Source organism: Nerophis lumbriciformis, linkage group LG01 (assembly GCF_033978685.3).
Source record: "Nerophis lumbriciformis linkage group LG01, RoL_Nlum_v2.1, whole genome shotgun sequence".
NCBI lineage: Eukaryota > Metazoa > Chordata > Actinopteri > Syngnathiformes > Syngnathidae > Nerophis > Nerophis lumbriciformis.
Window position 1 is genome coordinate 63817240 of NC_084548.2, and position 21325 is coordinate 63838564.

The 21325-nt window shown below is 41.6% G+C and overlaps 1 protein-coding gene across 1 annotated transcript; it reads left to right on the forward strand.

The window, feature by feature from the left end:
• The first annotated feature begins 3693 nt into the window (after positions 1 to 3693).
• Positions 3694 to 19765, forward strand: tnnc1a (troponin C type 1a (slow)). The gene is made up of 6 exons (XM_061923955.1): positions 3694 to 3795; positions 6878 to 6908; positions 6985 to 7131; positions 16015 to 16129; positions 16361 to 16497; positions 16577 to 19765. The coding sequence occupies exons 1-6, from the start codon at positions 3772 to 3774 to the stop codon at positions 16606 to 16608; spliced, it is 486 nt and encodes a 161-aa protein (XP_061779939.1). The 5' UTR covers positions 3694 to 3771; the 3' UTR covers positions 16609 to 19765.
• The last annotated feature ends 1560 nt before the right edge of the window (positions 19766 to 21325 follow it).

Below are 21325 nucleotides of genomic sequence, written 5' to 3' on the forward strand. Positions count from 1 at the left end.
ACGTCATGTGAATTATAAATAGTTAATTAATGTCATATGCATCATAAATAGTTAATAAACGTTTATATGCATAATAGTTATTAAACGTCATATGCATCATAAAATGTTAATAAACGTCATATATGCATCATACATAGTTAATAAACGTCATATGCATTATAAATAGTTAATAAACGTCATATGCATTATAAATAGTTATTAAACGTAGTATGCAGCATAAATAGTTAATAAACGTAATATGCATTATAAATAGTTAATAAACGTCATATGCATCATAAATAGTTAATAAACGTCATATGCATTATAAATAGTTATTAAATGTAGTATGCAGCATAAATAGTTAATACACGTCAAATGCTTAAAAATAGTTAATGAACGTCATATGTGTTATAGTTAATAAACGTAATATGCATCATAAATAGTTATATTTAGCAGGACTGTTTGTATCGCACATTATACCACACACAAGTAATCACGCTGCAGAACTGCTTGTATCGCACATGATATTACACACAAGTAAACACGCTAAGGGACTGATTGTATTGCACATGATATCAAACACCAGTAAACACACTGCAGGACTGCTTGTATTGCACATGATATCACACACAAGTAAACACGCTGCTGGACTTCTTATATCGCACATATTATTACACACAAGTAAACACGCTGCGGAACTGCTTGTATCGCACATGATATCACACACACAGGTAAACACGCTGCTGGACTTCTTGTATCGCACATGATATCACACACACAAGTAAACACGCTGCTGGACTTCTTGTATCGCACATGATATCACACACACAAGTAAACACGCTGCTGGACTTCTTGTATCGCACATGATATCACACACACAAGTAAACACGCTTGTTAACTTGTGGTGTTTCTTGTGGTGTTCTTGTCGTGTTGTATTGTTCTTGTGGTGTTCTTCTCTTGTTCTTGTCTTGTTCTTGTGGCGTTCTTGTCGTGCTCTTGTGGTGTTCTTGTTGTGTTGTCGTGTTCTTGTCGCGTTGTATTGTTCTTGTGGTGTTCTTGTGGTATTCTTGTAGTGTTCTTGTCATGTTCCTATCTTGTTCTTGTGGTGTTCTTGTTGTGTTGTCTTGTTCTTGTGATGTTCTTGTCGTGTTGTTGTTGTGTTCTTGTGGTGTTCTTGTCTTGTTCTTGTCTTGTTCTTGTGGTGATCTTGTCTTGTTCTTGTGGTGTTTTTGTGGTGTTCTTGTCTTGTTCTTGTCGTGTTCTTGTGGAGTTCTTGTCTTGTTATTGTGGTGTTCTTGTCTTGTTCTTGTCGTATTCTTGTGGTGTTCTTGTCGTGTTGTTGTTGTGTTCTTGTGGTGTTCTTGTCTTGTTCTTGTCGTGTTGTATTGTTCTTGTGGTGTTCTTTTCTTGTTATTGTGGTGTTCTTGTCGTGTTCTTGTGGAGTTCTTGTCTTGTTCTTGTGGTGTTCTTGTCTTGTTATTGTGGTGTTCTTGTCTTGTTCTTGTCGTATTCTTGTGGTGTTCTTGTCGTGTTGTTGTTGTGTTCTTGTGGTGTTCTTGTCTTGTTCTTGTCTTGTTCTTGTGGTGTTCTTGTCTTGTTCTTGTGGTGTTTTTGTGGTGTTCTTGTCTTGTTCTTGTCGTGTTCTTGTGGAGTTCTTGTCTTGTTCTTGTCGTATTCTTGTGGTGTTCTTGTCGTGTTGTTGTTGTGTTCTTGTGGTGTTCTTGTCTTGTTCTTGTCTTGTTCTTGTGGTGTTCTTGTCTTGTTCTTGTGGTGTTTTTGTGGTGTTCTTGTCTTGTTCTTGTCGTGTTCTTGTGGAGTTCTTGTCTTGTTCTTGTGGTGTTCTTGTCTTGTTATTGTGGTGTTCTTGTCTTGTTCTTGTCGCATTCTTGTGGTGTTCTTGTCGTGTTGTTGTTGTGTTCTTGTGGTGTTCTTGTCTTGTTCTTGTCGTGTTGTATTGTTCTTGTGGTGTTCTTTTCTTGTTATTGTGGTGTTCTTGTCGTGCTCTTGTGGTGTTCTTGTGGTGTTCTTGTCATGTTGTTGTGTTCTTGTTGTGTTGTCGTGTTGTTGTCGTGTTCTTGTTGCATTGTATTGTTCTTGTGGTGTTCTTGTAGTATTCTTGTCGTGTTCTTGTCATGTTCCTATCTTGTTCTTGTGGTCTTGTCGTGTTGTTGTTGTGTTCTTGTGGTATTCTTGTCATGTTGTCTTGTTTTTGTGGTGTTCTTGTGGTATTCTTGTCGTGTTGTCTTGTTCTTGTGGTGTTCTTGTGGTATTGTTGTCGTGTTCTTGTCATGTTCTTGTCATGTTCCTATTTTGTTCTTGTGGTGTTCTTGTTGTGTTGTCTTGTTCTTGTGGTGTTCTTGTCGTGTTGTCTTGCGGTGTTCTTGTGGTATTCTTGCCGCGTTCTTGTCATGTTCTTATCTTGTTCTTGTGGTGTTCTTGTTGTGTTGTTCTTGTGGTGTTCTTGTCTTGTTGTCTTGTTCTTGTGGTGTTCTTGTGGTATTCTTGTCGTGTTGTCTTGTTTTTGTGGAGTTCTTGTCGTGTTCTTGTCTTGTTCTTGTGGTGTTCTTGTCTTGTTATTGTGATGTTCTTGTGGTGTTCTTGTCATATTCTTGTGGTGTTCTTGTGGTGTTGTTGTTGTGTTCTTGTCGTGTTCTTGTGGTGTTCTTGTCGTGTTGTATTGTTCTTGTGGTGTTTTTCTCTTGTTCTTGTCATGTTGTTGTGTTTTTGTCGCGTTGTATATTTCTTGTGTTGTTCTTGTGGTATTCTTGTGGTGTTGTCTTGTTCTTGTGGTGTTCTTGTGGTATTCTTGTCGTGTTCTTGTCATGTTCTTGTCATGTTCCTATCTTGTTCTTGTGGTGTTCTTGTCGTGTTGTTGTTGTGTTCTTGTGGTGTTCTTGTTGTGTTGTCTTGTTCTTGTGGTATTCGTGTAGTGTTGTCTTGTGGTGTTCTTGTGGTATTCTTGTCGTGTTCTTGTCATGTTCCTGTCATGTTCTTATCTTGTTCTTGTGGTGTTTTTCTCTTGTTCTTGTCTTGTTCTTGTCATGTTGTTGTGTTTTTGTCGCGTTGTATATTTCTTGTGTTGTTCTTGTGGTATTCTTGTCGTGTTGTCTTGTTCTTGTGGTGTTCTTGTGGTATTCTTGTCGTGTTCTTGTCATGTTCTTGTCATGTTCCTATCTTGTTCTTGTGGTGTTCTTGTCGTGTTGTTGTTGTGTTCTTGTGGTGTTCTTGTTGTGTTGTCTTGTTCTTGTGGTATTCTTGTAGTGTTGTCTTGTGGTGTTCTTGTGGTATTCTTGTCGTGTTCTTGTCATGTTCCTGTCATGTTCTTATCTTGTTCTTGTGGTGTTCTTGTTGTATTGTGTTCTTGTGGTGTTGTGGTGGCACACGTGACCCGCGGGTGGCGCACCACGTGTCCCGCGTTCCTGCACACACGTGTGTCGTACCATCACGCCTCACACCTGCCCGCCACTGAGCCGCTTGTCTTCTTCTTCTCTCCACGGGCCTTTGCGGTCTGCTTAGCGTCGCCTCCACCCTTCAGACTTACTGTGTCGCTGCGGAGGAATGTTGAGTGTCTCTGGTCGCCTCCCAGAAGATTAGGCTGCCCGCGCTGGCCTCATTCCTTTCCAAGTATGCCCCCTGAGAGTGTTTATCTGAGCGGGGTGATTGTGACGGATTGTTCGCATGACACACAGACACACATTTGCGAGGTGTGGGCGGGACCAGGAGTCGCTATAAAGGTTGTCCAGCTGGACTGTCCCCACTTCCTGTGTCAGCGTCAGCAGGTCCAGAGTCATCATGAACGACATATACAAGGCTGCGGTACGTCTTTTCATTTCCTAACTCCTCACTGCCAACTTTTTCATGCTGTAGATGTTTGTGTTCGGCACCTTGGCAATCAGTGTTGACCAGGTCCATGACAGGTTGACCCTCTCTGGAACCTTTGCATCCACTGATGTTTGTGTCCGGAACCTTGGCAATCAGCGTTGACGAGGTCCACGACAGGTTGACCCTCTCTGGAACCTTGCAGCCTCACATGTGCTAATTTGGGCTGCTTGCCCGTGGTCCTCTGGTGCCAGCGAGGGGCTTCAGGTTTAGATAAGCCCCCCCCCTGCCCACAGGGAGGAATTCCAGCATTATCTCTGAGCTGTGAGTCGGCCTCTTCTGGAGCGACAGCCGCCGGCTTGTCCTCCCGCATCCCAGAGGGGAAGTGCACACAGGAATGTTTATTCCACGTGTTGATGTTCTTCAACATACATCATCCCTTGGAGATTGACTCCATTCTTACATGTCATTCTTCCATAAGCAGCTGTCGCTAGCTTTGCGGGATTACTCTTCTATTGTCAGCTCAAAACGCTTCCTCATCGTCCTCTCCACCAATCAAATCTCTTTCAAATCACCGCAAACTATTTGCCACTTGCCAAGATTTAACATTTTATTCTACAACCGTCCCTAGTTTTACGAGTTATTTACTTATTTTTAGACATTGACTTTACATTATAATCTTATTTTAGCATCATCATATTGTAGAGTCAACGGAGGAATAAACTATTCAAATAAGATATGTTTCCTCATCTTATTCTTCTTTCGTATGAGACAGCAAGGCACTAAACTAAACTCACTGTGTGTCAGGGCTCAGATTATTGAGGTCCAGGTCTTTAGGTGGGGGAAAGGTGGGGCACTCGTGGATGATGTGGTGGGCAGTTCCTTGGCTGCGCATGGGCAGGCTGCGGATGGGCGCAGACCCCAGCGGTGCATGTTGGCGTTGAATCGGCCAACACCCGTCCGTATCTGGTTTAGTGTTGACCAGTTCTTGCGAGGATTGTGGTAGGCTTGTATTTGGTTTGACTTAGAGTTGAGGGGTCGGGGAGTCTTCTGCCAGCTGGTTCTCCATGTTTCAAGTGTGTTGAATTTGGGTCGAACAAGAGTTGCTCGGTGGCGGGAGAACGGACGCCGGGAGGGTAGGCGTAGGCGACCAAGGTCTTTGGAATTTGTGCAGGAGATTGGTTGGATCTTGCGAGGCCTTACTCACAAGTCTTTTTGTGTGGTTTTCCCTGCGTAGGGCGGCTGGTGCGATGCCAGATAGTACCAAGAGGAACTCCGTTGGGATGGGTTTCAGGCAGCCGGTGATAAATCCTCATGGTCTCGTTTAGGGTGATCTTGTTTAAAGACTCAACCAGACATGGAAGAGATGGATCCTTGATCTTCTTCTCGCCACTGTCTCAGTGGAGGCTCCTCTTGGTTCTTCAGACCCCTTGGTTGTTAGCACCGCAGCAAACGACACACCTCCAACTGCAGGTAAGCCCTCTATGATAAGGCGGACTGGGAAGGTATGCGCTCATACTTTTCTGAAGCACATTAGTTGCCCCTTACCAGAGACCAAGAAGCAAACACTGCATGGTCCTGCGTCAAAGTGATGCCATGGATGTGTTCACACCCACAAGATTAACCGTGCTTCGTTATTCTTCATTCAATGCAGTACACGCCAAACAAAAAGCTTACAAGAACTGGCAGATGAACCGCACAAGAGAGTCATGGATCCACCAGATGAACACAAAAGCTGAAAGCCACCGTCCCAAACTCCAATGTTGGCCCCTTGAAGAATAACTCAAATATTTAAATAGTAAGCAGTGGTGGAAACTTGTAAGGAGTGTGGCGGACAACAATAAATCCTGAATCTGAACACAGATGACGGGCAAGCGCGACTTGGAACGAGAGAAAACGCAGGGTGTCTGAACAATACTTTGGTTAAGAACTCCAGTCGTGATGACTAACCCCTCCACCATCACTGCAACCTAAGACATCAGAGTTAATATCTTCCCACAAGTTCTAGCCAAAGATGTCATCAAGAACCTTCGGAACCTTGATACATCAAAAGCAAGTGGCGCACATGGCATCTCAGCCACAGTCTTGAATAACTGTGCTCAGAGCTTTCTCCTATTCTTTCCAAACGTTTCAACAGATTTAACAGCAACACAGTACCAACAGAACGGAAAGGGCTCGGGTTCCTAAGAAGTGCTTGAGAAGGGAAACAAACAAGACCCATCAAACGACCGATGATCTAGTCTCACATCCCAACAGCAACTTTCATTTCATTTCCACCCTTCATGCAGTCATCCCAAGTCCTGCAAAGTCTGTACAAATAGCTTGCACCAGGACCTACATCATGTTGGGAAGTGGGCCTCTGACTGGTGTATTACTTCAGCACCAGCAAGATGGAGGAAATGATCACACAACAAGGCACATCCCCCGCTCTACTTCATGGACAACCATCTTAAGCCTGCAAAGAGTGTCACTAAAACTCGTATCAGGGCAAGGAAGACTGTCAAGAGACTGAATGTACTAAGCCATCTGGGGATCTTCTCCCTTCAAGGCCAGAGTTGCCATCTTAAAGGTCTACATAAGACCTCTTATGGAATATGCTTTGCCAAATTGGAGTGGAGCAGGTACCAATGCACTCAGTATTCTCAGCAGATTTCAGAGAAAAGCACTTTGTCTCTTGCGTATTGAAGACCCAATCAAAGCTAGTATCTACCCAGTGGCGCTGAGAAAGGATGTCTCTGCACCTTCAATCAATCAATCAAAGTTGACTTCTATAGTCCTTAACCACAAATGTCTCAAAGGGCTGCACAAGCCACAACCACATCCTTGGCTCAGATCCTACATAAGTGCGAGAAAAAAACTCAACCAATGGCAACAACGAGGAACCCTGGAAGGGACCGCAAATGTGGGGACCTCCCCCTGGAAGGGACCACAGATGTGGGGACCGCCCCCTACACATGACCTTCCAAGAAGTGAATTATTAGAAAGAAGTTATTTGTGAACATTTGTTAAGTGGATTTTTGAGCTTGTGCGTTGCAAAATGAAAATGAAAAAGCTACATGATGCATTTTGTTGCTGGCAGGTGGAGCAGCTGACAGATGAACAGAAAAATGGTAAACAAAGCGAACTCTTGAAAATGGAGGTGGTCTATTCCACTTTGTGCTGACCTGAGCTCGGTCGCCCTCGCAGAGTTCAAGGCTGCCTTCGACATCTTCGTTCAGGATGCGGAGGACGGCTGCATCAGCACCAAGGAGCTGGGGAAGGTGATGAGGATGCTGGGCCAGAACCCCACACCTGAGGAGCTGCAGGAGATGATCGATGAGGTGGATGAAGATGGTAACCACCACATCTTTCTTGCCTTCATAGTCCATCATCTAAGTTCACTTGTCTTCTGGCCCGCTCTGCACCAGAGTCACCTGAGTCACTTGTTGCCAGGCAGGATTTAAGACTCCTAAGTAGTACTACACCAGAGTCACTTGTAGCCAGGCAGGACTTAGGACTCCTAAGTAGTACTATACTAGAGTCACTTGTAGCCAGGCAGGACTTAGGATTCCTAAGTAGTACAGCACCAGAGTCACTTGTTGCCAGGCAGGACTTGGGACTCCTAAGTAGTACTATACCAGAGTCACTTGTAGCCAGGCAGGACTTAGGACTCCTAAGTAGTACTGCACCAGAGTCACTAGTTGCCAGGCAGGACTTAAGACTCCTAAGTAGTACCACACCAGAGTCACTAGTTGCCAGGCAGGACTTAAGACTCCTAAGTAGTACTGCACCAGAGTCACTAGTTGCCAGGCAGGACTTAGGACTCCTAAGTAGTACTGCACCAAAGTCACTTGTTACCAGGCAGGACTTAGGACTCCTAAGTAGTACTATACCAGAGTCACTTGTAGCCAGGCAGGACTTAGGATTCCTAAGTAGTACAGCACCAGAGTCACTAGTTGCCAGGCAGGACTTAAGACTCCTAAGTAGTACTACACCAGAGTCACTTGTAGCCAGGCAGGACTTAGGACTCCTAAGTAGTACTGCACCAGAGTCACTAGTTGCCAGGCAGGACTTAAGACTCCTAAGTAGTACTGCACCAGAGTCACTAGTTGCCAGGCAGGACTTAAGACTCTTAAGTAGTACTATACCAGAGTCACTTGTAGCCAGGCAGGACTTAGGACTCCTAAGTAGGACAGCACCAGCGTCACTAGTTGCCAGGCAGGACTTAGGACTCCTAAGTAGTACAGCACCAGCGTCACTAGTTGCCAGGCAGGACTTAAGACTCCTAAGTAGTACTACACCAGAGTCACTTGTAGCCAGGCAGGACTTAAGACTCCTAAGTAGTACTGCACCAGAGTCACTACTTGCCAGGCAGGACTTAGGACTCCTAAGTAGTACTGCACATGGATTGAGCAGATCAACACAAACAATAAACCCTACTCAGGAACCAGGAGTGAGTTCAAAGTCGCCGCCAAATTCAACTCCAAGAATTTGGATTAAAGTTACAAATAGGAAGTAGAATTTAAATACACATTTGAATCAAAGGAAACTGAATCACAATTCCAGGTGATGGTTTTGATATTCAGGATTACACTTGTACAGTATATTATATATACTTGTACAGTATATTATATATACTTGTACAGTATATTATATATGATATATACTTGTACAGTATATTATATATGATATATACTTGTACAGTATATTATATATACTTGCACAGTATAGTATATAGTATATATACTTCTACAGAATATTACATATTATATATACATGTACAGTATATCATATATCATATATACTTGTACAATATATTATATATATACTTGTATCGTATAGTATATATACCTGTACAGTAGATTATATATTATATACACTTGTAAAGTATACTATATATACTTGTACAGTATATTATATACTCTTGTACAGTATATTCATATATACTTGTACATTATATTATATACACTTGTACAGTATATTATATATAATTTTACAGTACATTATATTATATACACTTGTATAGTATATTATATATACTGTACTTGTAAAGTACATTATATATTTATATATAGTTGTACAGTACATTATATATTTATATATACTTGTACAGTATATTATATATTATATATACACTTGTACCGTATATTCCATCTTCATGTTACATATTTCATACAAACATTATTACTAAAACCCTCATCTACTGCAAACATTATATATTCACTTGTGTTACGTTTGGATATAAAATATGTAACATTAAACATTAAACATGATTTTGTCTTCACAAGAAATGTTTTTCATGAACAAACAAAAATAAAATCATCTTGTATAAAACAGATGATTTAATTCGATGTATTAGAACTTTCATTTTAATTCTACTTCCTGTCATTCTAAGTCAACTTCCTGTGGGGCTCAGCCGATTCATTTCAAATTCTGGTTCTGCAAATGACTTGAATGGAATTTCCAAATTTGGAATGTTGCACAATCCTGATATAAAGATCTTTTCTGAAGTATTATTCTGGCATTGTGTAGTAAAAGTGCATTCAAGAGGTCACCTTGTGATATTTCAACATAAAAGACTTACTGTGGTCTACAGAACACGTCATGCTAAAAGCAGCATGATATAGAACATCTCGCATACATGATGTTCTACTGACCATCTACTGCATGGCTGTCAAACTCTGGCCCTTGAGGCAATATCAAATTAACACTAGAGCTGGCCCGCTGATTATATACAGTGGCGGTGCCGCGGTAACACCGCATTCACCGCTAATTTGCATACTTGCCAACCCTCCCGGGAGACTCCCAAATTTCAGTGCCCCTCCCGAAAATCTGCCCCGAGCTGTCATCACGTCCGCTTTCCATCCAGTCCATCGACGTGCTGGCTCAGTCACATAAAATGTGCGGCTTCTGCACGCACCAACACGAGTGAATGCGGCGCATACTTGATCAAAAGCCATACAGGTCACACTGAGGGTGGCCGTATAAACAAGTTTAACACTGTTACAAATATGCACCACACTGTGACCCCACACCAAACAAGAATGACAAACACATTTGTAAAAAATACCCAGAACCCTTTGCAGCACTAACTCTTCCGGGACGCCCCCCGCTACACCTTGTAGCATCCCGGAAGAGTTATCAGAATCAGAATCAGAATCAGAATCAGCTTTATTGTCATTACGCAAGGTAACGAGATTGAGGCCATTCAGTGCGATGTGTGCATGCTAGAAAAACAATGTGCAAATATATGAAAATATAACAAATGTAGAAGTGCAATGACTATGGTGTGAAATGAATATATACATGAAAAAAAACAAAAAAACAACAACAAAAAAACAAAAACAGGGTGGTTGGTGGAATGGGTTATTGCACCGAAGAGAAGGCAGTTATGAGGGACAATGGGGCAGTCCGTTCAGGATGGTTATGGCCCTGGGGAAGAAGCTGTTCTTTAGCCTGTTTGTTTTGGTTTTAATGCACCTGTAGCGCTTCCCAGGGGGCAGCAGGTGGAACAGGTCAGAGCCAGGGTGGGTGCTGTCCTTGATGATGGCACTGGCTCTGTTGAGGCAGCGGGAGGTGTAGATGTCCGTCAGAGAGGGGAGAGGGCGGCCGATGATCTTCTGAGCCGTCTTGACCACTCTTTGCAGCCTCTCCCTGTCTGCTGCAGTGCAGCTGCCGTACCATACCGTAATACAGTAGGTCAGCAGGCTCTCGATGGACGAGCGGTAGAAGGTCAGCAGCAGGTCAGGCTTCAGGTTGTACTTCCCGAGGACTCTAAGGAAGTGTAGCCGCTGCTGAGCCTTCTTGATGATTGATGTGGTGTTGACTGTCCAGGAGAAGTCATTAGAGATGTGGACTCCAAGGTACCTGAAGGTGTGGACCCTCTCTACACGCTCGCCGTTGATGTAGAGGGGGGCAGGGTCGGTGCTGCTCCTCCTGAAGTCGACGATGATCTCTCTGGTCTTGCTGGTGTTGAGAGCGAGGTTGTTCTCCGAAGACCAGGCCGTCAGCTTCAGGACCTCCTCTCTGTAGGCAGCCTCGTCACCCCTGGAGATGAGCCCGACCACTGTGGTATCGTCGGCGAACTTGACGGTAAGGTTGTCACTGTGGGCCGGACTGCAGTCATGGGTGTAAAGGCAGTAGAGGAGGGGGCTCAGCACACAGCCCTGTGGGGAGCCGATGCTCAGCGTGCGGGAGGATGAGAGGTGCGGGCCAAGTCACACATTCTGGGGTCGGTCCGTTAGGAAGTCCCTTATCCAGGCGTTTGTGAGAGGGGGGAGGCCAAGAGTGTCCAGTTTATTGCAGAGTCTGTCCGGGATTATTGTATTGAAGGCAGAGCTATAGTCCACAGAGAGCATCCGGACGTAGCTCTGCTGCTGCTCCAGGTGGTTCAGAGCAGAGTGGAGAGCAACAGCGATGGCGTCCTCTGTGGACCTGTTCGCCCGGTATGCGAACTGGTGGGGGTCGAAGTCTGGAGGGATATGGTCCTTGATGTGCTGGAGAACAAGTCGCTCGAAGCACTTCATGATTACCGGAGTGAGGGCCACTGGTCGGTAATCATTCAGGCTGGTGATGGGAGACTTCTTCGGCACCGGGATTATTGTAGATGACTTCAGGCAGGATGGGATGACTGCCTGAGCCAGGGAGAGGTTGAAGATCCTGGTGAGGGGGGAGCGAGCTGGTGGGCGCACGTCCTGAGCACCTTTCCAGGTACTCCGTCTGGTCCGGTAGCCTTCCTGGGGTTCACAGCCAGGAGCACTCGTCTGACACTGTGCTCCTGTACAGTGAGTGGAGTGGCGCCGGAGCCCGGTGGGGGCGGGGGCAGGGCTGGAGCAGATGAGTGTCGCTGGGGGGTTTCGAAACGGGCAAAGAAACAGTTAAGCTCCTCTGCCAGTGTCGCACTCTGATCCGCAGTTGTCATATTGCAGCCTCTGAAGTTCGTGATGTCATGAATGCCCCGCCACACCTCCCGTGAGTTTTTGCTGGACAGATGGGACTCTATGCACCTCCTGTGGTCCGCCTTTGCTTTTTTAATCCCTCTCTTCAGGTCGGCTCTAGCAACACTGTACAGTGCCCTGTCCCCTGACCTGAAGGCTGCGTCGCGGGCCCTGAGGAGTGTGCGGACCTGGCTGGTCATCCAGGGTTTCTTGTTGGGGTAAACCCGGATGGTTTTTTCCACAGTCACATTCCCGATGCAGAACTTTATGTAGTCCAGCACCGTTCCTGTGGCTGTCTCCAGCTCCTGTTGTTGGAAGAGGTCCCAGTCTGTGTGTTGGAAGCAGTCCTGAAGTTTGGGGAGTGCATCGTCAGGCCAGGTCATAACAGTCTTTGTGATAGGCCTGGCCTGGCGTCTGATGGGGGTGTAGGTAGGAGAGAGCAGGAGAGAAAGATGGTCTGACTGTCCAAGCTGGGGGAGGGGTGTAGCTCTGTACGCGTGCTTTATGTTGGTGTACACGTGGTCCAGGGTGTTCTTGCCCCTTGTAGAACACTTCACGTGCTGGTAGAACTTAGGGAGTACAGTCTTCAGATTGGCCTTATTAAAATCCCCTGCTATGATATGAACACCGTCGGGGTGGGCCCGCTGCTGTTCGTTGACGGTGTTCAGCAGAAGAGAGAGCGCTGTGTTTACTTTGGCGTCCGGTGGAATATACACAGCCGTGATGATAACAACAGACAGCTCTCTCGGGAGAAAAAAAGGCCGACATCTAACAGACATGTACTCCACGTCCGGGCAACAGTGCTGTTCAGTGATTGTCCCGTTGTTGCACCAGTTCTCATGCACGTAGATACAGAGCCCCCCTCCTCTGCTCTTACCGGAGTCCTTAGTTCTGTCCCGGCGGAGCAGAGTGCGTCCGGCTAGCTGCATGCTAGCATCGGGTATTTCCGGGTGAAGCCAGGTTTCGGTGATAATCATAGCACAACAGTCCCGAACATAGCGGTTTCCAGCAAGTTGTAACTCCAGGTCGTCCATCTTCTGTACAAGGGATCTGGCATTAGAGAGGAACAGGCTCGGTAGAGGTGGCTTGTGGAGTTGTTTCCTAAGCCTGAGCAAGACGCCGGACCTGCGGCCACGCTTCTGCTTCCTCTCCCTCCTCCGTCTGCGCCGTCTGCGCCGTCTCCCAGACCCGACAACAAACCACGGAGAGCCCTGTGCTCTCGCTATGTCATCTGGGATGTTGTGCTCGTGGTGAAAGTCGCTCGAAACAGATATCTGGTGCGAGTTACCGATATCCAAGAGTGACTGGCGGGTGTACCGGGTGTTTGCAGTACAGGTGGTGCACAAAAAGAAAAAAAACATGAAGAAAAGAAGGAAGAAAGAGCACTGAAATGGAGAGCCGTAAGCCGCTGCGTCTGTGCGCGCCGCCATCTTACTGCAAACACACAAAGACACAAACACACAAAGACACAAATACACAAAAACACAAAGACACAAACACATGAAGACACACAAACACAAGAAGACACAAACACACAAAGACACAAACACACAAATACACAAACTCACAAATATACAAACACACAACTACACTAACACACAAAGATACAAAGACACAAACACACAAAGACACAAATACACAAACATACAAAGACACACAAACACAAGAAGACACAAAGACACAAATACACAAACACACAAATATACAAAGACACAAACACACAACTACACTAACACACAAAGATACAAAGACACAAACACACAAAGACAAAAATATACAAACACACAAACACAGGAAGACACAAAGACACAAACACACAAACACACAAATACACAAACATACTAAGACACAAACACACAAAGACACACACACACAAACACAAGAAGACACAAAGACACAAACACACAAAGACAAAAACACATGAAGACACAAAGACACAAATACACAAAGACACAAATACACAAATATACAAATATACAAAGACACAAATACACAAATACACAAAGACACAAACCCACGAAGACACAAACACACAAAGACAAAAATACATAAAGACAAAAATACACAGACACAAACACAGGAAGACACAAAGACACAAACACACAAAGACACAAACATACTAAGACACAAACAAACAAAGACACACACACACACAAACACAAGAAAACACAAACACACAAAGACAAAAATACACAAAGACACAAACACAGGAAAACACAAACACACAAAGATACAAAGACACAAACACACGAAGACACAAACACAGAAAGACACAAACACACAAAGACACAAACACACAAAGACAAATATACACAAAGACAAAAATACACAAAGACACAAACACAGAAAGACACAAACACACAAAGACAAAAATACACAAACATACTAAGACACAAACACACAAAGACACACACACACAAACACAAAGACACAAAGACACAAATACACAAACACACAAATATACAAAGACACAAACAAACAACTACACTAACACACAAAGATACAAAGACACAAACACACAAAGACAAAAATACACAAAGACAAAAATACACAAAGACACAAACACAGAAAGACACAAACACACAAAGACAAAAATACACAAACATACTAAGACACAAACACACAAAGACACACACACACAAACACAAAGACAAAAATACACAAACACACAAATATATAAAGACACAAACAAACAACTACACTAACACACAAAGATACAAAGACAAACACACAAAGACAAAAAAACACAAAGACACAAACACAGCAAGACACAAAGACACAAACATACTAAGACACAAACACACAAACACAAGAAGACACAAAGACACAAATACACAAACACACAAATATACAAAGACACAAAAACACAACTACACTAACACACAAAGATACAAAGACACAAACACACAAAAACAAAAATACACAAAGACGAAAATACACAAAGACACAAATACACAAACATACTAAGACACAAACACACAAAGACACACACACAAACATAAGAAGACACAAACACACAAAGACACAAATACACAAACATACTAAGACACAAACACACAAAGACACACACACAAACACAAGAAGACACAAAGACACAAACACAAAAAGACACAAACATATGAAGACACAAAGACACCAACACACAAAGACACAAATACACAAACACACAAATATACAAAGACACAAAGATACAAAGACACAAACCCATGAAGACACAAACACACAAAGACACAAACACACAAAGACAAAAATACACAAAGACAAAAATACACAAAGACACAAACACAGGAAGACACAAACACACAAAGACACAAACATAGTAAGACACAAACACACAAAGACACACACACAAACACAAGAAGACACAAAGACACAAACACACAAAGACACAAACACATGAAGACACAAAGACACCAACACACAAAGACACAAACACACAAATATACAAAGACACAAAGATACAAAGACACAAACCCATGAAGACACAAACACACAAAGACACACACACACAAAGACAAAAATACACAAAGACAAAAATACACAAAGACACAAACACAGGAAGACACAAAGACACAAACATAGTAAGACACAAACACACAAAGACACACACACACACACACACACACACAAGAAGATACAAACACACAAAGACAAAAATACACAAAGACAAAAATACACAAAGACACAAACACAGGAAGACACAAACACACAAGACACAAATACACAAATACACAAAGACACACAAACACAAGACACAAACACACAAAGACACAAACATAAAGACACAAATACATGAAGACACACAAACAAATATACAAAGACACAAACACACAAATACACAAACACACAAAGATACAAAGACACAAACACACGAAGACACAAACACACAAAGATACAAACACACAAAGACAAACACACAAAGACAAAAATACACAAAGACACAAACACAGGAAGACACAAAGACACAAACACACAAAGACAAAAATACACAAACATACTAAGACACACACACAAACACAAGAAGACACAAAGACACAAACACACAAAGACACAAACACAAAAATACACAAACACACTAAGACACAAACACACAAAGACATACACACAAACACAAGACACAAAGACACAAAAACACAAACACACAAACACACAGACAAATACATAAACACACAATGACGCAAACACACAAACACACACAGACGCACCAAGACACACAGACAGGTAACAACAGGTAAGAGAAGTAGGAGGACCTCTAAGAAGGTGCAGTGATGAGAGCTGGTGAGATGTTTGCTGCGTGCAGGAAGTGGCACGGTGGACTTCGATGAGTTCCTGGTGATGATGGTGAGATGCATGAAGGACGACAGCAAGGGGAAGTCTGAGGAGGAACTGGCAGAACTGTTCCGCATGTTTGACAAGTGAGTTTGAAAAGTGCTTCTACTCAATCGCTGACGGTCAGTGAAACATTTTCACAATTGAATACAACAACAAGGAGTGAAATGATGCTCCTCCATAGTCCATCCATAATCAATCATCCATAATCAATAATACATAATCCATAGTCCATAATCCATAGTCAATCATCCATGATCCATAATCAATAACATGAATATGTCATGTGAGTCATGTGTGTGGGCGTGTGCCTGCAGGAACGCGGACGGTTACATCGACCTGGACGAGCTGAAGACCATGCTGGAGTCCACGGGAGAAGACATCACAGAAGACGACATCGAGGAGCTGATGAAGGACGGGGACAGAAACAACGACGGCAAGATCGATTACGACGGTGAGAACAGCAAACTTGATCACTTGATCAATAGCCATGATTCTCATGGTGAGCATTTCCATGTCTTGTTGCTTTGCAGAGTTCTTGGAGTTCATGAAAGGCGTGGAGTAATCCTCAACACCAAACCTTATCCTTGTCTCCCTCCGTCACATGACTGGAAGCTGACTTGAGTCATCCTGAACACTAAACCTTATCCTTGTCTCCGTCCGTCACGTGACTGGAAGCTGACTTGAGTAATCCTCAACACCAAACCTTATCCTTGTCTCTGTCCGTCATGTGACTGGAAGCTGACTTGAGTAATCCTCAACACCAAACCTTATCCTTGTCTCCCTTCATCACATGACTGGAAGGTGACTTGAGTAATCCTGAACACTAAACCATATCCTTGTCTCCCTTCATCACATGACTGGAAGGTGACTTGAGTAATCCTGAACACTAAACCATATCCTTGTCTCCCTCCGTCACATGGCCAAAAGCTGATTTGAGTAATCCTGAACACCACATCTTACCCTGGTCTCTCTCCGTCACATGACTGGAAGCTGACTTGAGTAATCCTGAACACCAAACCTTATCCATGTCTCCATCTGTCACATGACTGGAAGCTGACTTAAGTAATCCTGAACACTAAACCTTATCCTTGTCTCCCTCCGTCACATGGCCAAAAGCTGATTTGAGTAATCCTGAACACCACACCTTATCCTGGTCTCCCTCCGTCACATGACTGGAAGCTGACTTGAGTAATCCTGAACACTAAACCTTGTCTCCCTCCGTCACATGGCCAAAAGCTGATTTGAGTAATCCTGAACACTACACATTATCCTGGTCTCTCTCCGTCACATGACTGGAAGCTGACTTGAGTAATCCTGAACACCAAACCTTATCCTTGTCTCCATCCGTCATGTGACTGGAAGCTGACTTGAGTAATCCTCAACACCAAACCTTGTCCTTGTCTCCCTCCATCACATGACTGGAAGCTGACTTGAGTAATCCTCAACACCAAACCTTATCCTCGTCTCCCTCCGTCACATGACTAGAAGCTAACTTGAGTAATCCTCAACACCAAACCTTATCCTCGTCTCCCTCCGTCACATGAATGGAAGCTGACTTGAGTAATCCTGAACACCACATCTTATCCTGGTCTCTCTCCGTCACATGACTGGAAGCTGACTTGAGTAATTCTGAACACCAAACCTTATCCTTGTCTCCGTCCATCATGTGACTGGAAGCTGACTTGAGTAATCCTCAACACCAAACCTTATCCTCGTCTCCCTCCGTCACATGACTGGAAGCTAACTTGAGTAATCCTCAACACCAAACCTTATCCTCGTCTCCCTCCGTCACATGACTGGAAGCTGACTTGAGTAATCCTCAACACCAAACCTTATCCTCGTCTCCCTCCGTCACATGACTGGAAGCTGACTTGAGTAATCCTGAACACCAAACCTTATCCTTGTCTCCGTCCATCATGTGACTGGAAGCTGACTTGAGTAATCCTCAACACCAAACCTTATCCTCGTCTCCCTCCGTCACATGACTGGAAGCTAACTTGAGTAATCCTCAACACCAAACCTTATCCTCGTCTCCCTCCGTCACATGACTGGAAGCTGACTTGAGTAATCCTCAACACCAAACCTTATCCTCGTCTCCCTCCGTCACATGACTGGAAGCTGACTTGAGTAATCCTGAACACCACATCTTATCCTGGTCTCTCTCCGTCACATGACTGGAAGCTGACTTGAGTAATCCTGAACACCAAACCTTATCCATGTCTCCCTCCGTCACATGACTGGAAGGTGACTTGAGTAATCCTGAACACTAAACCATATCCTTGCCTCCCTCCGTCACATGGCCAAAAGCTGATTTGAGTAATCCTGAACACCAAACCTTATCTTTGTTTCCGTCCGTCACGTGACTGGAAGCTGACTTGAGTAATCCTGAACACCACACCGTATCCTGGTCTCCCTCCATCACATGACTGGAAGCTGAGTTGAGTAATCCTGAACACCAAACCTTATCCTTGTCTCCCTTCGTCACATGGCTGGAAGCTGACTTGAGTAATCCTGAAAACCACACCTTATCCTGGTCTCCCTCCGTAACATGACTGGAAGCTAACTTGAGTAATCCTGAACACTAAACCTTATCCTTGTCTCCCTCCGTCACATGACTGGAAGCTGATTTGAGAAATCCTGGTCTCCCTCGTCACATGACTGGAAGCTGACTTGAGTAATCTTGAACACTAAACCTTATCCTTGTCTCCTTCCATCACATGGCTGGAACCTGATTTGAGTAATCCTGAACACCACACCTAATCCTGGTCTCCCTCCGTCACCTGATTGGAAGTTTACTTGAGTAATCCTGAACTCTAAACCTTATCCTTGTCTCCCTCCGTCACATGACTGGAAGCTGATTTGAGTAATCCTGAACACCACACCTTATCCTGGTATCCCTCCGTCACATGACTGGAAGCTGACTTGAGTAGTACTGCACACTAGACCCTATCCTAGTCTCCCTCCGTCACATGACCTGGTTGAAGCTGAGAAGGACTCTGCAAGAATGAAGGACTCTGTAAAAACTGTTTCTGATCCATGGTTCCTTCCTGCATTGTTGGAAATACAAAATGATGAAAGTCAATCTTCAACTTTTTTCTCCTTTGGAGCTTCAACTTCTAGAATCTTCACCATCAAGTTGTTGATGTCGATGTTGTTGTTGTTGATGTTATCATTGTTGATGTTGTTATTGTTGTTGATGTTGTTATTGTTGTTGCTGTTATTGTTGACGTTGTTGTTGATGATGTTATTGTTGTTGTTGTTAATCTTGTTGTTGATGTTAAGGTTATTGTTGATGTAAATTTTGCTGTAGATGTCGATGTTGTTGATGTCAATATTGTTGTTGATGTTATTGATGTCAATGTTGTTGATGTCGATGTTTTTGTTGACGTTATTGTTGATGTCAATGTTGTTGTTGATGTCGATGTTGTTGATGTCGATGATAATGTTGTTGATGTCGATGTTGTTGATGTTATTGGTGTCAATGTTGTTGTTGATGTTTTTATTGTTGATGCTGATGTTGTTATTATTGTGGTGGTTCCTGATTGTTGTGTCGACAAAGCACAATCAGCCCTAAATCAAACCTGTGTCATTGATGTTGTTTTGACTTTTACAAACATTTTGGGATGTTTGATAAACACTCAGGACTTTTTCTTCTCCTCATAAAAGATGCATGTTGTGCTCAGATTGTTTTCTCAAGAAATAAACACTTTTTTGGAGTAGTTTATATTTGTATTAATTATTTAAACAGTTGTTATTTTCATTCATTGTTTAAACAGTTATTAATTTTCATTACTTGTTTAAACACTTATTTTCATAATTGTCTGAGAAGTTATTTCTCTTGTAGCTTGACTAATTATAGAGGTGAAGGTACACAATATTAATAACAATATTATTATTAGGTACATAATATTAATAAAATATTATTATTAGGCACATAATAATAATAATATTTATCTTAGGTACATAACAATAACAATATTTTATTAGGTACATAATATCAATAACAATATTATTATTAGGTACATAATATTAATAAAATAATATTATGTACATAATATTAGTAATAAAATTGATTTTAGGTACATAATTGTAATATTATTAAGTACATAATATTAATAATAATATTATTATTAGGTACATAATATTAATAATACTGATAATAGGTACATAATATCAATACAATATTATTATCAGGTACATAATACTAATAATATTGATATTAGGTACATAATATTAATAATAATATTATTATTGGGTACATAATATTAATAACAATAATAATATTAGGTACATAATATTAAAAACAATATTATTATTAGGTACATAATATTAATAAAATAATATGTACATAATATTAGTAATACAATTGATATTAGGTACATAATTGTAATAACAATATTATTAATAAGTACATAATATTAATAATATTATTAGGTACATAATATTAATAACAATACTGATAATAGGTACATAATATTAATACAATATTATCAGGTATATAATACTAATAATAATATTGATATTAGGTACATAATATTAATATTATTATTGGGTACATAATATTAATAACAATATTATTATTAGGTACATAATATAAAAAAACATTAATAGTAAGTACATAATATTAATAAAAATATTATTAGGTACTTTATATTATTTGTAATATTACCATTTGGTATTGTATGTAAATATGAATATTTGGGATTTAATACTATTAATAATATTAACAACAATATTATTATCAGGTACATAATGCTAATAATAATATTGATATTAGGTACATAATATTAATAATAATATTATTATTGGGTACATAATATTAATAACAATATCATTATTATGTACATAATATTAATACAAATAATATTCGGTACATAATATTAATAATATTAGTATTAGGTACATAATATTAATAGCAATATTATTATTAGGTAAATAATATTAAAAAGAATATACAAATTTGGTACATACTATTAATAGCAATATTAGTATTAGGTACATAATATTAATAACAATAGTATTATTAGGTACAAAATATTATTAATAACATTAATATTTGGTATACAATATTAGTAACACTATTAATATTAGATACATAATATTAATACCAATATTATTATTAGATTCATAATATTAATAACAATATTATTATTAGGTGCATAATATTAATATTATTATTATTTGTATTATTATTTTTCTCTAAACAAAATCAAGTCAAGTTTAATTCCACACATACTAATATTAATTGTTCATATTCTGCGTGACAAACATGTGCCAAG